Source organism: Zalophus californianus, chromosome 16 (assembly GCF_009762305.2).
Source record: "Zalophus californianus isolate mZalCal1 chromosome 16, mZalCal1.pri.v2, whole genome shotgun sequence".
Taxonomy (NCBI): Eukaryota; Metazoa; Chordata; class Mammalia; order Carnivora; family Otariidae; genus Zalophus; species Zalophus californianus.
The window spans coordinates 17,237,156-17,263,290 of record NC_045610.1 but is presented as its reverse complement, the minus strand read 5'-3'; the positions used below and the strand labels follow the sequence as shown (position 1 = coordinate 17,263,290).

The 26,135-nt window shown below is 37.2% G+C and overlaps 1 protein-coding gene and 1 non-coding gene across 10 annotated transcripts in view; one reads left to right on the top strand and one right to left on the bottom strand.

The window, feature by feature from the left end:
* SSH2 (slingshot protein phosphatase 2) overlaps positions 1 to 26,135 on the bottom strand; it is a 242,078-nt gene that overhangs the window by 88,450 nt on the left and 127,493 nt on the right. For 2 of the 9 annotated variants that reach the window (XM_027624641.2, XM_027624640.2), the window contains exon 3: positions 19,666 to 19,740. The exons of 5 other annotated variants lie outside the window; for them this stretch is intronic. Coding sequence is in view for 2 of the 4 variants with exons in the window: in XM_027624638.2 (XP_027480439.1) it covers positions 10,134 to 10,261 (128 nt within the window). In the remaining 2 variants the exon portion in view is untranslated. Of the gene's footprint in view, positions 1 to 10,133; positions 10,428 to 19,665; positions 19,741 to 26,135 lie in introns of those variants that run through there. 2 more of the 9 variants (XM_027624638.2, XM_027624642.2) reach the window with 1 other exon arrangement.
* Positions 4,603 to 4,736, top strand: LOC113908367. Its single transcript, XR_003515443.1, has one exon. It is a non-coding gene; the product is annotated as a small nucleolar RNA SNORA31 (small nucleolar RNA).

Genomic DNA, 26,135 nt, shown 5'->3' with positions numbered 1-26,135 from the left:
CTCTGAATACTTAAAGCACGGTTTGCACCAGTCAGCTGGCACTTAGCGTGTGCTAAATTGTTTTCTTATTTATCCTTTTATTGACCTGTCTGATATCTTCAACAGATTGAGCATCCTGACTGCAAGAACCATGTCTTGTGTTTCTTTGAATCTCCCACCCTTTGCCCAGAATAGGTGCAATTATGACAATCATGCAAATGGTAGAATTTTACCATCAGGCTGGCTTACCACTCTGTATTCTAATTCTTTCCCCTATATTTTAGCTTATGTTAAAAGAGCAAAAATATTAACTACCATTTACTGAGTGCTATTAGCAGTACTTCACAAATATCATACTTAATCCAAATAGGTATTCTAAGTTCCATTTTATTAATGAGGAAACTAAAGCTCACAGTGGTTATATAATATATTCAAGGTCACACAGCTCGTAAGTGGTGAAACTCTGAATGGGACTAAGGTCTGTTTCTTTCCCTTTCCTTTCCTTCTTTTTTTTTTTTTTAAGATTTTATTTGTTTATTTGACAGAGAGCACAAGCAGGCAGAGTGTCAGGCAGAGGGAGAGGGAGAAGCAGACTCCCCACTGAGCAGGGAGCCCAAGGCAGGGCTCGATTCCAGGACCCTAGGACCATGACCTGAGTTGAAGGCAGATGCTTAACCAACTGAGCCACCCAAGCGCCCCAGGTCTGTTTCATTCCAAACACCAAACTATTACTATTAGCAACAAGAACAAATGGCAAGATTCTGAGTATGTGACCCATGAGACCTTTTAAGAATTTTTAAAGAGAATAGTTAAGGAATGGGATACTTTTAAGAATTGAATGTGAAATTTTACTGGGGACGGATGAACATCACAGAGGTGGGACTGACACAATGATCTACACCAAATTTGGTCAAAGCGATGTCAAAGAAGTTCAGTTTCACATACTGTTTGACCTATTTCATTCATCTCCTAGGAACAGAAATATACATTGAGAATTTACATCCTCCATAGATGCTGCAACTTTTCAAACTAAAGCTCCCCACAAAAATTAATAGAAATTAAAAATTAATAATAATAGAAAATGAAAATATTTTGGTGTTTATGGGAATTGGGTATATTAACCTTAGGAGAAACAGTACAGGTGACTGACTGTTCCTTGAACAATATGGGTTTGAACTGCATGAGTCCACTTACATGCAGACTTTTTTCATAGAATATACTGGAAAATATTTTGGAAATCTGCAACAATTTGAAAAAATTCACAGATGAACCATGTACCTAGAAAAAGTCAGAAATCATTATAAGAATATAGTATAGGGGCGCCTGGGTAGCTCAGATGGTTAAGCATCTGCCTTCCGCTCAGGTCATGATCTCAGGGTCCTGCGATCGAGCCCCGTGGCAGGCTCCCTGCTCAGTGGGGAATCTGCTTCTCCCTCTCCCCTCCACTCATGCTCTCTCTCTGTCTCTCAAATGAATAAATAAAATCTTGAAAAAAAATACAGTATATAATACATATAACATAAAAATATATGTTAATTGGCTGTTTGTGTTATTAGCAAGGCTTCTGGTCAACAGCAGACTAGAGGAAGTTAAAAGTTATACACAGATTTTCTATGCACAGGGGGGTCAAGGTTCCTAACTCCTGCCTCCTCAGGGGTCAACTGTAATTCTAAGTCTTCCACATCTAAAAACTGTTACAACTTAAAAGAATACAACACTCTAAAACAGACTAACACAGAAGTTTCTCTTTGAGAGTAATTCAAGCCTCTGGATTCTGTTGCTTTAAAAGACATAACTAAAGTCAAAACCCTCAGGTTACTAAAAGAAGGATCACACCCCTCAAAAACAGATTAATGCAGAAAACAAGAGTTGCTCAATTCGCACAAACCTGCAAAAAAGGAAGTGAGCCCAAATTTGCCCTTTGGTGTGCAAGCAATCTATTTATAAATCATTTGCTACATCCTTTCCAAATCACAGGAACACCTAAAAGGCCTTGATGTTCCTACCACATTTCTTCAGGTTAAACCTAATTATATTAGTGCAGCAACATCCTGCATCACTCAACAATGCAAAGCTAACATTAACCCTATCTTAGTTAGGATACCAATTTTTTTCTTTCACCTTAGAAATTCAGAAACATTATGTGATAGCATCTACACCACTGTTCTTTAGCCCCAAGGCAGTTTAACATATGGTAATTAAGAGGACTCACATTTACTGGAGACACCCAAGAAGAGCTGTGAGCAACATGATACATAGAAGTTTGGACCCCTCTATTACTCCAAGGTCCAACAGCTCTTGGAAACAGAGAATGACAACATCCTTAATTATTTAGCTTTGGGCAGTGGTTTCTCAGTACTAGTCTAAAGAAATTGCTCAATTTTAGGAATGATTACACATTAAGCACACAAGCAAAAAGCAGTAATTTAGGGGGGGAAAATCCACTCTAGGTTAATCAAAAAGAAATTCTGACTTGAACATTATCACAACTTCACCATTCTTGTTCATCTTCATTGTGCAGATTAACTCTTAAGTTAACTTGGTTGAACACAGTTCCAGTAAGGCCAAAGTTGAGAGCTCTCCTTTTATTTTCTCTTTGACTCCAAGCCAATTACTGCTCTGACTCCAAACACACACAAGTGTGGATAAAACCACATAAAATTATCACCACTAATGAAAACATAAATGTACCTTTCTACTCTGACAACAGATCATTAACCTTTTCTTCATATTTGAAGGCCATAACACCTAGAGGATTCACCAGATGTAAACTTACTTGATCTTTTAAAAGACGTTCCACTTTTTAAGGCTATTTTCTCTATGTAAGAATCAGACAGCTACAAAAACAATATTAATTTATAACCAAAGAAAAAGACACACCTCATAACTCTTTTAAATATTAGTATTAGTCTCCTTACCCACCAAAGAGAGAGAAAAAAAAAAGACCTTAAATCATAAATAAATGCCTGGTTCCAATCCATTACCAATTATCTATCAATTATTCTAATGATGTTTGCCCATTTCTGTAAGGGACAAGATCTAGATTTAAAAAGTATCATGGGTGATAATTACACTTATTCAGTGAGAACAAAGACATTTAAAAATTTGAAAGGCAAAAAAATTCATAAAATGGGTAGGGCTTCTTGGTGCTAGACTTTTATAATATAGATAATTTCTGCTAACGAACTGTCTCAGATCTAGAAATAGATGGAAGGCTACACCTAATTATTCTACAAATCAGACATACATTGGAGAAAGCACCACAGATTCGACAAATACTCAAAAGCAAAAATCTTAAATAATAGTAAACCAAATCCAGCAATCTGTTAACAAATAACGCAAACAGCGTGTAAGGATGATTTAACTTTAGCAACTCAACATAAGTCACTGCATTACTAGCAAAGGGGGAAAATATTATCATTCCAATAGATGCCCAAAAAGCATTTAATGAAATTCAATAACTATGCATAAAAATGTTTGAATAGGTATACAGTTGACCCTTGAACAATGTGGGGGTCAGGGGAACTGAGCCCCCACGAAGTAAAAAATCTGCAAATAACTTCTGACTCTCCAAAAACTTAATAGTCTACTGTTGACCAGAATTCTGCCTTACCAATAACATAAATAGTCAAACAGTTGATAATACATGTATTTTTTAAAGATACTATTTATTTATTGGAGAGAGTGAGAGTGAGAGAATGTGACCATAAGTGGGGTGAGGGGCAGAGGGAGAAGCAGACTCCCCACTGAGCAGGGAGCCCCATGTGGGGCTTGATCCCAGGACCCCAGGATCACAACCTGAGCCAAAGGCTGACACTTAACCGACTGAGCCACCCAGATGCCCCAATACATGTTTTGTATATGTATTATACTGTATTCTTACAATAAAGTAATTTAGAGAAAAGAATACGTTATTAAGAAAATCGTGGGGCGCCTGGCTGGCTCAGTCATTGGGCATCGGTCGTGATCCTAGGGTCCTGGGATCGGAGCCCCACATTGGGCTCCCTGCTCAGCGGGAAGCCTGCTTCTCCCTCTTCCACTCCCCCTGCATGTGTTCCCTCTCTTGCTGTGTCTCTCTCTGTCAAATAAATAAATAAAAATCTTAAAAAAAAAACAGAAGAAAAAAAGAAAAAGAAAATCGTAAGGAAAATACATTTAAAGTACTGATTGTAAAAAAAAAAAAAAAAAATCCATTTTTAAGTGGACCCGCATGGATAAAAATCCATGTTGTTCAAGGGTCAACTGTTGTAGGAGATGTCTCAACTTGATAAATGGTCTATGCCAGAACCTATAGCACACAATATACCTATTACAAAACATAAGAAACATTCCTTGTGCAATGGAAAACAAGGTAAGACCATAAGCATTGCTACTATTTAACATTACATTAGACCCCAGCCAAAGCAATGAGTTTATAAACATTCAGGCAAAATTCATTTACAGGTGATATAATCATCCACCCAGAAAAGTGAAGAAAATCAATTTAAAAATCTACTGGATATTACGACCAAGCAAGAGTTCAGCAAGGTGGTCTGATATAAAAGCAAATAAAAAAAGTAATAGGGGCACCTGGATGGCTCAGGGTCCTGGGATTTTATTACATAAAAATTATAAAAACTTCTAATGCATCCATTTGACAGACCTGGAGCAGTTCCTGTCTATTGCTAAGGTTCCCACTAGAGATGCAAGAAAAAAGTGTCCTCGCGCTTTCTGTCTGTCTCATTGTGGCAGTCAAGATTGAATGGGGGAGTACAGGGAAAAACCGGGAGAATTTCTGCAACTCAGAAGTAACCCTGTCAACAACGAAGACCTTGTTTTACTCCCCCCCCCAAAAAAAGGAAACTTTTATAACAAGATGTAAAGTTAAAAGACACAATAAACTGGCAGAAAGTATTTTTGCCATATATTAAGGACATACAGAGTACATCAAAAAGAAACAAATACCAACAGAAAAAATGGTCATAAGTACAAACATGCAAATAAGAAAAATGAAAAAGACTAATAAAAAATATAAAAGGATACTTAAACCTCTATAGTAATTAGGGAATTGCAAATAGAGAAATATTTAAGAGCAGAGGTCCTGGAGTCAGGCTGCCTGTGCTTGCATCCTGGTTGTATAATCTTAGACAAGTTACTCAACATCTCTGTGCCTCTCATCTGTTAACTGAGTATATCTAACTCTTGAGAAGAAAATATTAGACAATATAAACAGTCTTCAAAATAATGCCTGGTACATAGCAGGAGTTCAATAAAAAATTAATTGCTATTTAGTGTTAATACTACCAGGGTTGGTGAAGGTATACTCTTACAGCTGGTAAGAGCCAACTGGCAGAGCCTTTACAGAAGGCAGTTTGGCAGTATGTATCAAATTTTTAACATATACATACCATTAGACCCAGAAATTCCGCTGTTAGAAATTTATCTAAAGAAATGTTCCCACATGTATACAAAGATATCAGTACAGTGCAGCATTGCAGAAGTTCTGTATTTGGAGACAGGAAATGCAGGTTCTAGCTTCAGTTCCACCAATAACAAATCATGTAACTGCTATGCAAAAAAAAATCACTTTACCATTTCAATTTTGTTAGTTTATTACTACACAAAATGTGGATGATGACTTGCCCAATCTGCCTCAGAGGAATACTTTAAGGATGTGGTTCTCAAAGTGTAGTTAGTTTCTGGACCAGCATCATCTAGGAACTTGTTAGAAATGCAAATTATCCATCCCCACCCCAGACCTATAGAATCAGAAACTCTGGGGGTGTGGGCAGCAATTTGTGGTTTTTTTGTTTTTGTTTTTTTAGAGAGGGAGAGAGAGAGAAGGGTGGGGAGGGGCAGACTGAGAGGAAGAGAGAAAATCTTAGCAGGCTCCAGGCCCAGGCCCACACGGGGCTTGATCTCACCACCCTAAGATCATGACCTGAGCGGAAATCAAGAATCAGATGGTTAACCGACTGAGCTACCCAGGCGCCCAGGCAGCAATCTGTGTTTTAATAAGTTGTCTAGGTGACTCTGATGCAAGCTTAAGTTCAGAAAGGAGCAAATGTGAAGTCACTTGGGTAACTACAGAACAGAACTGAAAGAGTACTAGTACTATTACTAATTAACACAAAAATTAAAACTTTTTCCACCTTTCAGTTTCACAAAAATTTATATTTTGGATAATCATCTGGATATGCTCCTGGTGCTAAGCCTGAGCTTTAGAAAGCCTTGATGTGAAGCTAGGACATCAAACTCATATATGAAATCAAGTAATAAATACAAGTATTTTAAGTCAAGGATAAAAAGTTCAAGGTAACCTGTTTAACAAATCAAGCAATGTCCCAAGAACTTAAATTCCAAGATTTCTGATCAGAGGTTTTCATAAGGGGAACACTGTTTTAATGGTAGCCTTTGCCAGCATTTTATCTAATAATTCTTGATCTTTCTCTGAACTTTGTAGGACACAAAAATAGCCACCTATTTGATAAGCTGCTTGGCATATACCAATACACTAGAAGGCCCCTTGCTTAGCTAGCGGCCATTTCTCAGGGATTGAATGTTGGCTCTCTAAAAACAACACAAGTTCCCATATTTTTCAGAAATTCTGATTTCTATTTTATTGAAAAGTATGTATAGACTCTTAAAGGGTACGGAACTTTTCATGAATATTTGAGCAGTCTGATCTAAGACCCCTGAAATTTGATCACATGATGCTCTTGGCTGCTCACATATTTTTTTTCTAGTAGGATTTAAATTTATGACAGTAACTATTCTTAGTTTCTGGAGTGACTTTAATAACTTCTTAATGTTCTTCATTGATACTTCAAAATTAACCCCATATTTGGTGAGTTTTATGCAATAACAAAGGGAGACCATAATCTAATTATGATGATATTATCGCCAATAAAATACAGTAATACCCCAGCTAATCTCTAATTTCATTTATATATAACAGTTGGAAGTCCAGAAATGAGAATGATCCTGTGAAATCACCGAATAGGTGTCTAAACACCATACTCTAAATAAAGGTCATGAACTTTCTCTATAGGAGAGCCCCCCTAGGATCTAACTCTATGACTCTAGCCTTTTTACTCTGACACAGATCTCATAGGGTTTGTTACTTGGGTTTCTAAACCCACAGCAAATCTAAGGCAGCAAATGAGAATAAAATAAAAGTTCTTATGAGTGGGGTCTCAGCAGTGACCACAGAACCATCCGGCTAAGACTAGTCATGTGTTAAGGGACCCCCTTCCCCAAATACACACTTAAATTTTTTTTTGAGTCAGCTTCACTTAGGATCCTAAATCTTAATCTTTTAGTTGCTCCCACCAGTCGCTGCTATTTATATATCTGGCCTGACAGGGATATGCTCACACCAGTTGAGCTCTACAATATCAAGCCTTAGAAATAATAGTTCCTTTTAGGAAAGAGATTAACTTTTTATAAGATCACACTGAGAATCTGATTTTAAAAATACATTTATCTGCACAACATTTTCATACGATCTCAAGGTGTTTACTGACCTTCTTAAGCCAATCCATAAAACTATGGGTGACCATGGACCCTAAATTAACCTTTGCATTATGTACCCAAAATGCGTATGTTTTACAAAATCTTCATTTTTATCAGAATGATCCCTAAAGATTTTTAAATGATGATGAACTTGGTGACATTAAAAATGCAAAATAAAAATGATGGCTAACGTAATACTAATGAATACATTTTAGAAGAAGTGAAATTTGGATATTAAGTCTCTTACAAGAAAAAAATAAGTGACAAAAGACAAAAATGAAAAATATTCTGCAAATTCTTAAAAGATTGTCTACCTTAACAAATCTTAGCGTAACAAATACGGTTTTCACTGCTAAGTTGAAGATGTCAGCAGGTAAGGGCATCTGCTAAGATTAAGTCTCAAAAGTGACCTTGCAACTACTAAGAATAATAATTTTTACAGTGGTTGAGAGCACCAGTGTAGGAAACAGATCTGGATTCTAAGGACAGTTTTGTCATTTACTAGCTATATGGCCATAAGCAATTACTTAACTTCTCTAAGTCTCAGTTTCATTGTCTGTAAATAGAAGAAATTGGTTCATAAAGTTGCTGTTCTGATTAAATGAGACAGTATACATTTAACTCTTAGCAGAGTGACAAGCAGTCAACAAATGGAAGCTATTAGTTATTGTTTAATTTCAATTAACTCATTTTTTGTGCAGGGATTTACAATTTGCAGTGTACCTGGCACATATGATCTCTTATGGGCCCCTGGGGTAGGCACCTCATTTTCCAGTAGAAGACACTGAAGTAAAATGATTTACCCAAAGACAGTAATTAGTAGGAGAAGAAATTTGGGCTTAATCTGATTATACTAGGAACTAAAGTGCAAAATTCCTTCCCCCCCCCAAAGCTTAGAAGCTCTGCCTTTTAAATTTTGTTTAATCTTTTTTTTAAAATTGCAGTTTAAATATACATAACATAAAACTTGCCATTTCAACCATTTTAAAGAGGCATTAAATATAGTCACATCGTTGTGCAACCCTTCACCATCATCCATCCCCAGAACTTTTTCTTCTTTCTGAAATGAAACTCAATCTATTAACCACAAATTTCTCATTCCCCTCTCCCCCAACTCCTTTGTCACTGGCTTATTTCACTTAGAATATGTCTTCAAAATTCATCCATGTTGTAGCATTTGTCAGAATTTCCTTCCTTTTTAAGGCTGAAAAATGCTCAGTTGTATTTCATATCACATTTTGTTGTATCCATTTATCCTACTGGTGGACATGTGGGTCACTCCCACTATGTTTTTTTTTTTTTAATTTTTAAAGTATTATTAACACTATTATTTTGAGATTGGTTATCCAGTTTCAGATTATTCCCGCTTTTCCTTCTCTTTTACTCCATATTGTTTTAAAGAAAAAAATGCAAGTAAGTGATTGAATTTAATTCTGTAGAGTTTACACTCACAGCAGTAAAACCACTTTTTTGTGTGTGGCTATTTTTTGTAGGTGCTCCACCATGAATCAACACAAAGGAAAAAAACTGAAACTCAAATGAATTTAATTTGATTTGGTGGGAGAGCAAACCATTAATTAAAATAATAAATTAGATGTAAAGTTATTTATAAATCACTTAACACGCTAATCTTGGGACCTTTAATAAGAGATCATGGAAAGTTTCTGTTGTTGGACATTAAAAAAAAGTTTTTCAGGGTTGACCTGGGAAGGAGACAGAAGCATTGCTTAAGTACCGGTAATCTGGGTAAACCTCAGTAGCTGACTCTCCTGGAGCCACTCGGGAGTGAGTGCTAATATATTACAAAGACCAAACTGCTGCTACCTAAAGTAATGGTAAACCACCCCACTGGTTTAAGGATGCTGCTTGAATAGATGGAGTTCCTCTACTTTGCGCTTTGTAACTGTGAGACGAGATTAACCACAAGCTTCAGCACACAATTCTCAGAAATAGCTAAACCACAATGGAAGGGAAGGACAACAACTCTAGAGACTTCAAAAACAGCGATTTAAAGATGCGTTGAATCTTGCACTTTCGTGAATGAAGGTGTGCAAGCCGACTTGTACTACTACAGGGGGAGACTAAAAGTAAAACAGCCAAACTACTGAAATCCAATTTTTTGAAATAATTCCAGACTACAACCAGCCGGAGCAAAGAATGGACAGCCTTCCTTTGTGTTAACAGCTTGCAACAGGAACCTATAGTTACACGCAAACTTATTCCAAACGACAAAAAAACCCTAAACAACAAACACCGGAGCTTGATCACCAGCAGGACCCGCAAGGGAGGTCCAAGCGTTTCCGGGCGGCGTTTCAGGAGCTAAAGACCGCCCTCCACCCCTGGAGTCTCCCGCTCGGCTGTCACTCGGCCACCACAACTTCCCAGGGACGACTGCACTTTCAGATTCCCTCAAAGTTCATCAGAAATTCTCGCAAATGGTTCTTCAATCCGCCCAATCCCCGGGGACACGTTCTGCCTCCAAGAATTACCCCACACCTCCACCCCACTATACCCCCGGACACTTCGAAACCTTCAAGCCCGCAGAGTGCGATTTCGCCCTCGCTTGCTTGCTAGCTCCCCAGGATGCTGGGGAAAGCGGCTGATGAAAAGCAAACTTTCCCAGCTTTCGCGGAGGGCGGGAGGGCGCGCGGCGCACTCACAGCTGGTTGATGGCGTTCTGCGAGATGACCGCGTTGGCGGAGAAGTAAGGGATCATGTCGGGGCCCCCGAGGCTGCAGGTGCAGGCGGGGGACGCCTTCCTCTCGCGGGCCAACGTGCTCAGGGTCATGGGGCCAGCTCAAGGCTCGCAGCTCCGCATCCTGGCCCCCGCCCGGCTCGGGCACGAGGCGCTCGCGTTGGACTCCGTCGGGCCAGAGGCGCGGGCAGCCCGGGCTCCCCGCGTCCAAACTGGGCCCTCCGGATCGCGCGGAGACAGTCGCCGCAGCCCTAGGGCTCGGCTGTGTAGTCTCGGCTGCCGGGCGCCGCCAACAGCCCGCCCCAACCCGCGTCCGGGGCGGGGCGCTGCGGCGGGGCTGGCCCAGAGGGCGGGGAAGAGTCCGAAGAGCCGAAAGGGTCGGCCCTTTGGGCGCTCCGCCCCGGAGCTCGTGGCACCCACCCGATACTGCGGCGTGCATCTCCGTACGTGGGGGAACGATTGGCACCAAGACGTCGCGGCTCGCGTTAAGGATTGAAGCGAGCTTGGCGTGGGCAAGAAAGGCTAGTGTTTCTTGGGAATGTTTCCATAGAAAGGTCCTGCTTCTTGAACGACTCTACATATTGAACCCGAAACCCCATTTTTCAAATGTTCTTAAAACTTTGAAGGCTGTTCATTCACAAATGCAACGAATACTTATCAACGGTTTTCTATGTATTAAGGGCTAGGGAAATTCAGAGATAAGCTTTTGTTTTGTTTTTTAAAAGAGAGAAAGAAGAGGGCTGGGAGAAGAGGGAGAGAGAGAATCCCAAGCAGTCTCCACCCCAGTGGGGAGCCGGATGCAGGGCTCATCTCACGACCCTGAGACCATGACCTGATCTGAAATCAAGAGTGGGAGGCTTAACTCAGCGGGCCACCGAGGGGCCCTTGGATCTTTTTTTTTTTTTTTTTTTGAAGCAAAACAGCTTAAGTTATGATGGGGAAAAAAACCCTATTTACATTGTTCATAACATCTGCTAACCCTTGTAAATTTATAAAGGGCTTTCCTAACGATTCTCCAAACCAAGGATTCACAGCCTTAGCTGCACATATGAATCACCTGTGGGTATTTTAAACACCCCAGTGCTTGGCTGCACCCTAGACCAATCAAATCAGAATCTCAAGAGGTTGAGATCTTAGACATCAACATTTTTCAAAGCTCCCTGGGTGATTACAACGTACAGCCATCGTTGATAACTACTGTGCCAAATGATCCAGGAGATGGAGAAGGCTAGAGAGTATATCCTCACTTTACAGATGTAGAAATAAATATTCAGGGTCTATCCAGATGACCTCATTTGTAAGTGACATCACTTAGATACGAACCCCAGTTTTATGATTTCTGTTTTAGATGGAGCTTTTCCTACCAAACCCTATATCCTGATGCCTTCATGAGTTTAAGCTTTATCATGTTCCTAACAATTCACTGAGCAATGCCTTTCACCTGACCAGGAAGTAGCTCTTCATAAAATGAAAATCTCTCCTCTCTCTCCTGCATGCTATATAGTGGTTTACAAAGGGGCTGGCCTGGTGCAGGCACGAAGTAAAAGTTAGTTCCCTCATCTCTTGCCCTTCCAGTCTCATGAGAACAAATATTTTCAGGCATGTGCATGTTATGCTTTTCTGACTACCTGACTAAATTATATATCAATAAAACTCTTTGGATCTAGAGCCAGAATTAGTAATAATTTTGAAAATGACTTCACTATCCTATTATAAGATAAAAGAGACTAAAATTAGAAACAAGTCTTTGTTTTATATAATTTTTCAGATCTCTTTTCCTATTAGGAAATTTGGCAATTTTCTAAATACTAGAAATGAAATAATCTAAATTATATATTTTATGCCTAAAACCAGAAACTCTTTTGTTATTTTGCCTTCCATAAAACTTAAAGTTGTTGCCAAGGCACTGAGAGATTTGAAATATTGCAAACTCATGCTGGAAATAGGAATCTAAGTTTCCTACAGATCTGGTAATAGGAAAGAACCAGTTGGCAAGTGAAGAGTTAATGAAAGGTCCGGAGTCCAGTGCATCATCGTCTTCATCCATCTCTAGTAAGGAAAATGTTTGAAAGATTTATTCAGGCTGTGTCAGCAGGCACCCAAATGGCAGTGTAAGAAAAAATCTGCTGATACACCCCGAAATAAATTGCTTTAAATATCTGGCGAACTTGCCAGTTTGAAACTTCTTCCAGGCTGTAATTTATTACAGCCTCCTGGCAGTGATCAAAAAAAGGCAGCAGGCTGTTTAGAAGAGCACTGTTAAGGTGAGTCCAGTTCCCTTCATGGCAGCAGAGATGGGATTTTATTGAAGTCAGTACTAAATGATACCGTTTATGAAAATGATGGAATGGTAATCATCTATATCTGTCTGAAAAAGAAGTCAGCAGGAAATGTATCTTACTCAATTCACACTTAATATCTCTGGCATTTAAAAAACGCTAAAGATAAGGATTTCATAAATATGTATATTTGTCTTTTATAGATAGGTTCCTACAGTGACACCTCAGAAGTGCATACAGTCCTCTGTTTCCCCTCAAAAGACCTCTGCCAGTGCCTGTTCAGCGGAGTCTATTTTAACACCCCATCCAGGCCTTTTTAAAAGCTTTCAAAGTTAAATTCTCGCATTGAACTGTAAGATAGGAAATTGGGAAAGTGCTAAAACGTGCCTCATAATTTTTTATTTAAGAAAAAAACTAAATCATCTTTGCAAACAGGGGTACCTTTAAGGGACTAGTTCTGCTACTGTCTTAAAAAGTTGAACAAATTCCCTTTCTTTTCACAATCTGCAGTGTCAAAATGTCAATCAATTTAGTTTCAGCTCAATTTAATCCTTTACTCTCCACAGTCAGGAAACAAGGCTCTAGGGAGCAAGCTCTCTGTACCCAAGCATCTAGGAATTAAAAAATGATTCCAAATTAGACTAACATGAAATAAACTAAGCTACTTTTCCACTCCACTTGAAGTCAGAAGGAGCTTTAAAAAATCTGCACAAAGGCCCTGAAGAAAAACTGCTGCATTTCTTCATACTCTTACTTGAGTTAGAAGATTTAAAATACATTTTGTCATGTCATTTGCTGACCATTTCAAGGCTCAGAAATATGAATATTTTAAAATGTTATTTTGGCTCTTGACAGCATTAGCTATGACCAAATTAAGTTTTTATGGAATTATATGTTAAAAACATTAGATGCTTTTAATAGATGTCCCTTGTATCCATAAGGTGCTTCTGTTACTACGTCTTCACGTGTCTCTCCTTAAGGTGTAAACACTGTAAAACCAGAGACTTACTTGCTGACCGATAGGAATTCCAGGACAGACAGGAAAGTGCCCTTAAATGTGAATGAAGGATGTGGGTATGTTTTTGCTGCTGTAACAAAATTTCAACCTGGGTGGATCACTTGAATGGAAGGTAGCCAATGAGCTAAAAAGTGATAGTGTTAAAGTGCCAAAAGCAGTAGACTAGAAACCAGAGGACCTAAGCTCTAGTTCTAACATGGCCATTTAATAAACTAAGATTTTGGCTAAGTCAATGCTTTTCATCTGTAAAATGGGATAATAAAACACTAAGGGAAGGTCCCCAAATCTATTTTTGTTAGAGTTGGGAACCTTAGGAAAGGAATTTCATCCAGCCTAGAGATCCTGAAAAATGCATTTAACCTACTTAAGATAAACAGTCATCGAGTTCAAAGCAGTAGAGCCCAGCAGTTAAAAATAGAATATTACTCAGCCATAAAAAAGAATGAAATCTTGCCATTTGCAACAAAGGATGGACCGAGAGGGTATAGTGCTGAGTGAAATCAGTCAGTCAGAGAAAGACAAATATCAATGGTTTCATTCATATGTGGAAGTTAAGAAACAAATGAACAACAAAAAAGAGACAAACAAAAAACGAGACCCTTAAATACAGAGAACTGGTGGTTGCCAGAACGGAGGGGGGATGGGTGAACTAGATGAAGAGGATTAACAGTACACTTATCTTAATGAGCACTGAGAAATGTATAGAGTTGTTGAATTATACTGTATACCCGAAACTAATATAAAGCTGTATGTTAATTATACTAGGAAAAAAAATCCTAGCCTTGGAATTATTAGGCTGGGTTTGAATCCTAGTGTCACCATTAGCTGTGAACTTTGAATAGTTACTTCATCTGTGGCTCACTATTAGTACCTCATTTATGAAGTTACTGTGAGGATTAAGTTAATAGGTGTAAAGTACTTGAAAGAATGTATGGCACAAAAATCTACACTTGGGACTTAATGGCTCCGTAAGCTTAAGAGAGTTAAGAGAAAGGTTGGGGAGATTACCCTTCAGAAATAAAATCAGAGAGTTGGAAGTCTCCAAAGTATCTTAGATCAGAGTGCATGGCTGTAATAAATAAATCTATCTATCTATCGATTTTGGTTTTTTAAGTAATCTCTACATCCAGTGTGGGGCTTGAACTCACAACCCCGAGATCAAGAGTCACATGCTCCTACCAACTGAGCCAGCCAGATGCCCCTAAATCTTTTAATTAAAATTTTTTTTTTTTGCTTTTCTAACTCCTCCATTCATCTTATCTGTTGACTGTTTCTCTGAGGTAAAAACTCTTAATAGAGAAAAAAACCTATGGGCCTTTCTTTAGGTCATTAAGAAAGCTGAGTGTGTGTATGTTTGTGTGTATGTTGGGGGTGAGCAGGGGCCTCTGAAGTCTGTCTGGCAACCTTGAGGTAAAGTTGACTGCACATTTTAATTCATTCATTGAAGAAGTTAAGATGTTGACTAGAAATAATCCTCTATGCTCTTTCCACCAATCTGAAAAATAGCTAAAGCAGGCAACACTAAAATGTCAATGAGTATGATATCAGAAGTTCTAGATTCTAGTTACTTTATCCATGGGCAAACTTTAATCTGTTCCAGCCTCAGTTTCTTTAATCTTAGAGTGGGGATGGTAATGTTTACCTCACAGTTTTACATAATTGCTTTATGAACAAGATAGCATGAAATTCTCATTATTACCATTCATAAACTGGCCAGTCAGCTTCCAGTAACAGAAAGCTAGTTGTATTTGGGGTGAGAAGTTGATGAATGAATGGAAATTAAAACACATACAAACTTCCCCAATGTACTACCCCATTTCATCCAGGAAGTGTTCACCATTATTGTTTGCCAGGTAGTTAATTACATTAATTTAATATTGCATTTTGTAGTAATGTGAGATCTGCAGTGTTTACTGGAATTTTGTATTTACAAGCTTTTATTTATTATTATTATTATTTAAAGATTTTATTTATTTATTTGAGAGAGAGAGACAGCAACAGAGCACAAGCAGGCGGAGCGGCAGAGGGAGAGGGAGAAGCAGGCTCCCCACTGAGCAGGGAGCCCAACATGGGGCTTGATCCCAGGACCCTGGGGTCATGACCTGAGCCAAGTTAAGCGTCATGACCAGACGCTTAACCAACTGAGCCACCTAGGCGCCCCTGTGTTTAAATAGCTTTTAAATAATAGTATTAACTTATATAACTTTATTTTAAAAATACCTAGTCATAAGAAAATATGATTATATCTGTCAGAAGGCCTATTTGTATTTTTATGTTTTCTCCAAGGGTGTGATCTACAGAAATAAATAGTAAATTAATCTCCTGAGTGTCAAAAGGGAGAACACCAACACTTTAAAGAGTTACAAAACAAAAAGTCTGTTACCTGGAGTAGCACAACATTCTGTCTCCTGTTAATCTGTAAAATCCCATTAATCTGTAAAACTCTCAAGATAATACATCCAAGTTCCTAACTTATTGCCCAGACAGCACCAAGAGGTATCTCACTACACTTAGTCAAGGGCACTCTTCATACAATAAACCAAACTCTGTAAACAAAGGCTCTTAAAAGCAATCCTTTTGCAATCACCATGTGGCTAATAGTTTTATTTAAAAAGAGTATCAGACAGTAGTTTTAAACACTGGATAGAACAATGTCACTGAACCCTTCTACTCCTTTCCATGGAACTTTCCACGTAAGAGCAATGGGGAATACTGAAAAGATCGGCATATCAACTCCATGAGAGGCAATTTCTAAGGCGTTCGTTCATCCCCCGTGGTCTTAACCACCACATGCACCAGTAGGAAGAGATGCTGAAATGCTGCTTTCTTCAGGTTACAAAAGCCCCACATGCTATTGTTTAGTAAAAATAATAGGCATTTATAGATCACTTTTCACATCCAACACACCTTATAAAACATTTAACCATTTAATCCCCATTCTATCTCTTTAAACATTTTATCTTTACTTCTTTATTTCTTTATTATTTAAAAATTATTTTATTACATGCTGAATGATTGTTTTATAAAACTTTTTTATACACATGCTGAATGATTAAAACTTTTTTTTCCAGTTTTTAAAAATTGTGTTTATTTTTACTCATTTGAAAAAGTAATACGTACTTATGGTATTTTTTTTGTTCAGTATTCAGAAAGGTAAAAAGTCACTCTTCTCATCCCCATCATCCTACTCCCAGCGATGACTGTTAACGTTTCCAGAAGTTTTCCTTGCATATGTAAACATTAATATATTGTAGCTGCCTTTTAAGAAACACACACGCCCATAAACATAGAATTATATACATTACACATATTATTCTGCTTCTTGCTTCCCCCTCCACTTATCACTATATCTTAGACATTTTCCTATGTTTATATAGATTTGCCACATTCTTTTAAAGGAGTGTGTAGTGTTCTATTTTACAATTATATATAATTTATTTAAACAGTCCTCTCCTGATGGATATTTAAGATTCTTACAGTCTTAACCATTGCATACAATATCATTATGAACATACTTTCACGCAATCTTTATGCATACATGTGAATATATTTCTTGGATTTATACCTAGAGGTGGAATTGGCAGTTAGTTAAAATATTTTAAACATCTTAGGAATTGTTAGATATGATTAAATTGCCCTCCTAAAAGGTTTAGTTTTTTATTTTCCCATGGAATCTTAGTGCCTCCTATCCTGTGATCTATAAATTAACTCAGGGCTCAAAATTCTCTTCTACATACCATCTTTTACATACTACATTAAAAAAAAGTATATATATATGTATATGACACATGCTTATGGAGAGAAACTAGAAAAACAGACTTAATTTAAAGAAAAATGAAAAACTATATTATGGACATTTATGTCAAAGAATTACTTAGACTATAACAAAATATATGTAATACTTGAACTACTTTGGAGATAATATAATTTTAAATCTAGAAGATATTTTAGGATCTTGTTTGGTGCTAATGCTCTAGAACATACTATAGGTAAATGAGCCAAATGTGGCTTTCAGTATCCTGGAATGGAGTGAGACAAGAGACAGAAAAATAGAAAGTTAATTGGGAGTAACAAAAAAATGAAGGCTAGAGGAATTGAGAAGGTCTTGAAAATAAACACAATAACTGACATTTGTTGAGCTGACCTTCATGGTGTACCAGATCCTCTATTAAGAGTTTACGTGCAGTGTCTCACTTAATTCTCACAAACAACTCTATGATTCTATTTTTCTCTTTATGAGGCTCACAGAGGTGGAATAATTTGTTTAAGGTTATATAGCAGTATTTCAAACCCAGCCAATTATTCTGGCTCCACAAGCTGTTTCCTTAACCAGTACTCTACACTGTCTCCATGAGATGGAGGTTCACTATGGAATAGGTTAAGTCTGGAAAGTCCTACCGCCACCAGAGAGAGCTCCTGGAGACCCTACTTACCTTACTGCGCTTGGTATTACCTCCTCTATTTGATCCTCGCTATGCCAGCAGGGCCTGACAGTAATAGGGACCTAACCCAGCACTGAATACAGCAGTTAAGATCTTCTGGCTGTTGTATACCATCCTCTTGCTACCAAATCCCTTAGAACTCTGCCTTTCAAGCTAATATTCATCACAAGACATTTTCCAAGGCATTTATATCTATAGTTTTTTGTTTGTTTCCCTAGTTTCTTTACACAGCATCCTATGTGAAGGAAGCATTTAATGTATTTGTAGATAATGGTGGCACCATCATCTTATTTGATGTTTGAAATAAACCTACTAGCTATAGCTAGGCAGGTAAAGAAAAAGATGAACCAGACTAATAATCTAGGTGATAAGAAGCTTAGACTCTAGGTGCAGATGTGTCTAATTCGTCCTATATATTGTTGATAGAGTGACTGAATTCAGTTAGACTAATTTTGAATACTTGTATGCCAGGCACTTTCTAAGATACTATCAAAATAACTAAGAGTTAAATACTTTTATAATAATTCCTTAGTCAGAATCCCCAAATAGTTTCTTATTCCCTTTCAGAACAAGTCCAAACTTTCACTTTTAGCCTTCAGATCCTCCATAATTTAAATCCTACTATAATCCAGTCCTTATGGCATATTACCCTCAATTCCATTCTTTCCAACACAGTGTAACTATTTTTTTTGCCCATTCTCCCAAAACAGATCTTTGCTATAATTAGGAGGTTTTTATACTGTCCTCCTGTATCTGAGTCTCATTCTCCTCTCTGTTCAAGTTGTTCCCTCTCTGAGACCACTTTCATCTAGCCTTTCAAGTTATCTATGTAGAATATATTTCTCAAGGCCTTGTTTCAAATTCTCCGGTCTTTCAAGAGTTAGAAACTCTATAGTGTTTTCACATTCATCCTCACTTGATTCTCATTAATTACAATCCTGTGTATAGATAAGCAGAGCTAGCTGGGATTATCAGCTTCATTTTACAGATGAGGAACCTGAGGCTCAGAAATTAAGGGACCTGCCCAAGTTTATACAGTCAGAGCTAGGCTTTGGTCTGATTAAGTCCAATGATCAATTCCTTGTTTATAGTATGCTATGACACTTTTCTGATTCCTCTAGAATTTATAATCTATATTACTATTCAAGGTTTTACTCTCTATTTTATGCTGTATAACTTATCTCTTGGTGGGAACAAATCAGACACAGTAACTCTCTTTTGTGGACTTCAAAGAACTTAGCACAGTGCTAGGCAAGTCTTAAAAATTAAATATATTTGGTTGATCCCTTACACTGCACCCCACTATAGTTTTCTTAGGGCTCTAGATTAATATTTCCTGAAGGAATCAATACATTAGTGATCTCCCTCACAGCTGGTATAAGGAGTGGCCCCTAAGACTCCTTTTCACTGCCTCCTTTTTCTCCTGCTCTCTCTTTTCTGATAGATAGACGTCTCCTTCACACAGAGAATCCAGTAGAGGGCCTGGAATACAACCCAGTTAGGTAAGGGCTTTATTTTTATTTTCAAGCGTGTCTTAGACTTTCAGGAGCCAAAAGTTCAAATCGCAGCAGGATTGATTCAGCCCTTTCACAGCAATTTAGTACTATGCAGTTTGTTTAGACTGGTCAAGTTTCTCAGCCCTGGCTGAGCAGCATCATTATCTCTTCAAGCTTTCATGTATCAGCTTCCCTGGCCATATTTCACTTTCCATGTCTTTCTTTTCTAAAATCAGGTGAACATGCAAAATCACATACTTACACAATTATACACTTTTTCAACAAGCATGTCAAATATCTTCAAGGAATTTAAGTACAATACAGGAAGTTCTTCTCTCTGGGTTAGGCAAAACCAAGAAGTATGCAAAAGTTATACTCCTCAATACTTTGTAGAAAGGGGGTATTTTGTATCATTCTTTAGCTAGTGCATCAAGTGAGCAAAGATATGGTGTTGTCAGATTCTACTTAATCCACCTCAGCTGGAAGGCCAACTAGACAATGGATCTTAAGTGAAGTGAAAAATACTTTGCCAAGGGAAAAGAAAACTAAGTAGCAAATATTTTAATTTTTAATTGTGAAATATTTCAAACATACAGCAAAGAACAGAGAGGATAACAAACAGCCAGATACTCAATAGACAGTTCTATCACAGTCTAACATTTTACTCTTTGGATTTTTAAGAAATAAAACATCACAACTGAAGCCTTCTGTGAACTTTTCTATGAGCCCTTTCACCCTGTCTGTACATGTAGCTACTCTTCCTAAATTTGGTGTTCATCTTGCCATTTATGTTTTTATATTATGCATATGGCATATTTTTAATGTAAAATTCATTCAGAAAGTTGTAGCTTGTAAAGCCTTGAACTTTAAAAATATTTCTTATATATTGCTACATAAAATAGATATAAAAGAATAAATAAAACATTTTTCCTGCTTAAAACTTCTAGTCCAGGGTGGTGGACAGGTGAGTAAATATCTGATAAGGTCAAGAGAGCAAAATGCTAATTGTGAATCCAGAAAGGGTGTGTATTTGGGTATTTACTGTAGAGTTCTTTGTCTGCATTGTCCGCATGTTTACTTTTTTAAATAATAAAATGTTGGAAAAATAAAGCCTGGCTGATGCAGTGTCCTCTGACTCTTGGCTTCAGCTCAGGTCTTGATGTCAGGGTCATGAGATTGAGCCCGGCATGGGGCTCCACTCAGTGCAACCTGCTTGAGATTCTCTCTCCCTCTCCCTCTGCTCCTCCCTCAGCTCATGTGCGCATGCGTGCGCTCTCTCAAATAAATAAATAAATCTTAAAATAAAAAAAACAAAACCCTCTAGTTCCTATTTTGTCTAAAAATCTCAGGAATAATATCAGCTGGTTTCAGATACTTAAGAATCTGGTATACTTATAGAAAACAATAATTTGGCTTGATAGTCTAATTACTGTTTAAGTTCTTGCTTTATGGTATCTAACAAATAAGAGAAAAGACCAGTCCCTTTGAGATTTATCTTCACATAGTCACTTCTCATAAAGTAGTTATTTCAGCTTTGACTTTTCTATCCTTTTCTGCAGTTCATGAAATGATTTGAAATTTTATAATCCCCTTCTCACCATGGTTTAAACCCAGGGAGGGGAAACTATTTATGGTTGATAAGCATCCCTAATAAAATGAGTATATTAAATAATTAGAAGAGAAATACTTTTAAAAGTTTGTTTTAAAGATTTTATTTGAGAGAGAAGCAGACTCCCTGCTGAGTGCGACCCCTTTGCAATGCATGACTTGATCCCAGGACCCTGAGATCCTGAGCTGAGCTGAAGTCAGCCGCTTAACTGACTGAGCCACCCAGGTGCCCCTAAACATTTTAAAAAGGTTTTTGTAGTTCCCCTTATAAACCTTCTAAATGAACTCTTATTTTAGGAAAATGCTCTGTTACAAACTGACCATGAGAAGAAATACAACAAGAGATTCACTAATGATAAAAATACCTTCTGTGATAAAACATTTATGTAACAGGACTTTGCCTATTTTGAGGTATTTTCATATTTCTATATTATTTATGCCTCATAATAAGCATGCTATTTTTTTTTAAGTAAGAGGAAACTGCGTCTCAAAGAATGAATCCAAGGTCATGCAACCAATACAAACATACATCTAACTCCAATACCAGTGCTCTTTCCACATAATTGAAAACAATGGAATATACATCTTTCGGTTTTAGGGTTTTAAAACGACTACATTACCAGAAATTACATTATTTGTTTGTAAGGTACTTTACATTCTTTGTTTGTAAGGTACTTCACTTTAAGTGGTCTAACTTAAAATAGTAATTACTCCTTGAGGCTGATGTTTTCATAATTTTACAGGTAAAATAATAGATACAGAGAAAAATCAACTTGAATGTGGCCTGTTTCAGTTGCAGAATACTGCCTTTCAAAAGGAAGGTCTTCAAGGAAAAGGATTGTGTTGAGTTAAAAATAGCAATTCAATTTTGGGAAATGAGAGATACTACGGCCTTAACCCAACTTCTAACAACAATTTTTAAAGAAAAATTACTTATTAAAATTAATCATTTAGGTTAAAATTAAATTTAAAAATATGTCCAAGCTGATTTTTTAGATTGAGCAAATAGGAAGATATAATAAGTGGCTGTTAAAATAAAGTCCTTAGTGAAATTTATTGATTACTGAAAACCACTTATAATTATAGTCCTTTCTATGTCATAGAAAATAAATTTGGGCTTTGAGTGAGAGGCTGGTGACAGATTTAGCTAACACTGAATGAATTACAATTAAAGAAAGTTATTTTCTTCTTATATTATTACCAGGAGTAATTTATTCTAGATATTACTGGAACAGAGGTGGATGATTAAACAGTCAGTTAAACTGTAACAAAAACATAGCTCCCTAATTCTCCATTCTGAAACTCTTTATAGTTGAATGGAATCAAAAGTGGCACCTAAATATACATTTAAAACATAATTCCTGTAAGAAGAAATCCCATCACTAAAAAAAGACCAAAAGCACACAAACACCCACCTTTGTGGGCTGTTAAGTTTCATCCGCTTTGTAAAATGCAATCTCTGCTTAAAGGCATCTTAATTCTCCACAGCCACCCCATCTCCAAAGGTCCATACTGATATTGGACTATATTGGGTGATACTGCTGGAACGATGGATGTGTTCTATCAAATATTAAATTCACATTTCTCAAAGAGTTCAAATTTTGTTCTGCATCCCCAAAAACATAAAACATATTTTGCCCCAAGGACCCTTTCTTAAAAAATCTCAGAAGAAAGATAGCTTGAGTCAATCAAACTTAAAGCATTAACTACAGAAGAATGGCTGCTTACATTTTTACGTGGACATAATGGTAAGTACTGAAATGGTAAGTGCTAATACTCTAGAGAAAAGCCCTGTAATAATAAAAACAGAACACTAGGAGACAGAATAGTAAATTTCTTATACTGAATCTTTACAACAGGGCTTTCAAAGTCCCTTCAAATATTAATTCATATTTGGACATATACTGTGATTACTGTTCATATTTTACCGATGGATATACAGAGGCATACCAAAATATGAATACCAACTCTGCCAGGCACCATGTTAATACTAGGTATTCAAAGAAGTATGAGAATATATAATTATATGGTAAACAGTTCACAGTAAAGCAGGGGAGACAGATGAGATATATGAAAGACTGGCATTCGATTCACGAAACTACTCAACGTTCTCCCTGAATGGTGTGCTCTTCACTGGTCTGCATTTGAAAAGTTTACTCCTCCCCTCCTCTCATCACCACCCAAAGCTGCTTTATTTAAGACCCCTTCTATAAAGGTTATCATGGTTCTAATTAATAGTGAATAACATTTATTGAACATTTACTATGTGCCAAACTATTTAAATGAATTCTATCTCATTTCATCGTCACAGCAATCTGTAAGAATTGCTAATCAGCTTCCAGTTTTAGAGGACTTGAGGGACTGACAGTCTCTATAAAGCATACTGTCATAGTAGCAGAGACGTTCCTGCCTAACAGGCCACTCCTCTCTAGTAATGCCCATTCACTTCTACTTTTACCAGTTAAGGGGCATGCTTATCAAGAATCTGTGTGCTTGTGGGGCACCTGGGTGGCGCGGTCAGTTAAGTGTCCAACTCTTGGTTTTGGCTCAGGTCATGATCTCATGCATTGTGAGATGGAGCCCCATGTTGGGCTCTGTGCTCAGCGGGAAGTTTGCTTGAGATTATCTCCCTCTGCCCCCCACCCCACTTTCTCTTTCTCTCAAATAAATAATCTTTTTAAAAAAGAATCTGTGTTTGTTTTAAAAAACTTTGGTGCCCATTGCATTTCTTATCGTAATTATATAATGTAATTAAGTATTATATAAACCAATTACTTATTATTACAAAAATAAAAAGTTATTTCTAGAAATATGAACTTAAAATTTTTTGAAAAACCTAAATAAAGGCTAGTTACTTTAAAAACTGCTGTTTAATTAGGTATGGCTAAGAGGGTTGTAAAAGACTGAAGGAAAGTTCTAAATTTCTAGTAGGATTCTGTACTCAACTCTCTTCACAATTATGTGTAAGTTCGCACTCTAAAGAAATCAAAACAGGAAACTAAAGACAATGCTTTCATGATGGGTTGGATGATACAAGAAAAACTAGAAATCAGAGTATCAGAAAACCAGGACAATTCACATCTCATCTAATTCTAAAATCCAGATTCTCAGCCAATACTCAAAAAGTGCTAAAGTTTACAGGATGGGGCACCTGGGTGACTCAGTCAGTTGAGCGTCCAACTCTTGATCTCAGCTCAGGTCTTGATCTCAGGGTCATGAGTTTAAGCCCTGCATTGGGCTTCACGCCCACCCAGGGAGAAAAAAAGTTTACAGGATAGATGATTGAAAAGAGAAAACTCTCCATGGGAGTTGATATGAGGTAGACTTTAAAGGATGAATGGAATGTTACTAGACAAAAAAAAAAAATGATGGGAAAGGGCATTCTAGAAGGTGGGTAGGAAAGACATTAGAGTGAAGATATACTAAGTTTGAATTTGAGTTCAGTGCTGTATGATTTGTCACTAATCTTTCTGGGTCTCAGCTTCCTCATCTGAAAAATGGACAATACTTCCCTGGAACTGTTAGTAGGGATGAAATGAGATAATAAATATGAAGCATTAATTTGGTGCTTGAAGGCACATATAATTTAGCTTTGAGAGGATAAAAGGCATGTTTAGGGAAGAGCGCATAGTTCCTTAAGGCCTGAATAAAGGGTGTAAGTTTGAGTAGCAGTAGGTAAGACTGGAAGGTTGAACTGGGGTCAGTTTTTAAAAAATGTCATACCAAAGTCTAGACGATTCTATAGGTAATAGAGAATAATGGGAGACTTTAAGTTGGAAAGTGACAAGAATAAATCAGAGTCATGCCTGAAGGTAGGTGAAGGATATATCAACATGAGGATCAGTTAGATGCAAAGAGATCATGTTAGGAGGCAATAATTCAAGCAAGAAAAGGACCTAGATTAAGGCTGAGGCAGAACCTACAAGCAGAAAAGGAAGTCTGAGATAAAAACATATATGTACATTTTATGTAAGCCCTTCTGCCCTTGATTCTATAAATACAGAATTAAAGTCCTTTATAAAGCTATTAACATAAATCCTGTCACTAAAATAAACTCTGTATTATTTTATGCAAGCTTTTAAAATTTGATTAAAATAAGTTTTGCCAAATGATAGTGAATACCCAGATAATAAAGCCTATAGTATTACTACAGAATCAAAGGATCAGTCTGTCCAAATCCACCTTAAACCTGATGCTTACTATTCTTACTTGGATATTTGTTTAAGAAGTTATTTACATGGCGAGTGGGGGCGGGGAATGGGTGAAATAGGTGAAGGGGATTAAGAATGCACTTATCCTGATGAGCCCAGAGTAATGTACAGAATTGCTGAATCACTATATTGTACACCTGAAACTAATATAACACTGTACATTAATTATACTGGAGTTAAAAAAAAGAAATTATTTTCACTAACTTAAAATGGTTTTGTCTATACTAAGTCCTTGTTTCAGTCTATAACCTTGTCATATTTGTTCTTTCATCAGTAAGAGGATAGGAGGTAGAAGTGACAGACCTAGGGATTTATTGAATTTGGAGGCATTGGGTAGAGTCAGGGATAAATATGAAGTTTCTAGCTTAAACTAGTAAGTGGATTGTGGGGTCCTTAAGAAGAGGAAGAAACTTTGTTAGGAGAAATAAATTTCACAAATACAATAAAGACAATCAGAAGACATACAAGAGATTGGAGGCAGTTAGAAATAAGCGCTTAAAGTTCAAAAAAGAGATCTGAGGTGAATACATAAATTTGAAAGTTCTTGGTACATGGGCATGAAGAATGGGGTGGATGAAATCACCAAAGAACAACATATAAAGCAGAGAATGGGAAGCCATCAGTACTCTTGAAATTTTATGCAAAATTAAGTTGTATGCACATATTTTTCTTTTGAAAATGTCTAGCATTTTGACTAGCTTTTCAAATGATTCCATGTTCCCCCAAAGGTTGAAAATGTCGCTCTACAGTAAAAGAGAGGTAAGGATGATTTCTGGAGGAAAATTAACTTTTAAGAGATAAATAGGGGAAGACTTGTTGGTGAAACCAATTGGGAGGTTATGGGCAAAGGCCATAAGGGGGACCAGCAAAAAATGATAAGAAAACCAAAGGAGGTGAAAACTGCAGAGAAGAA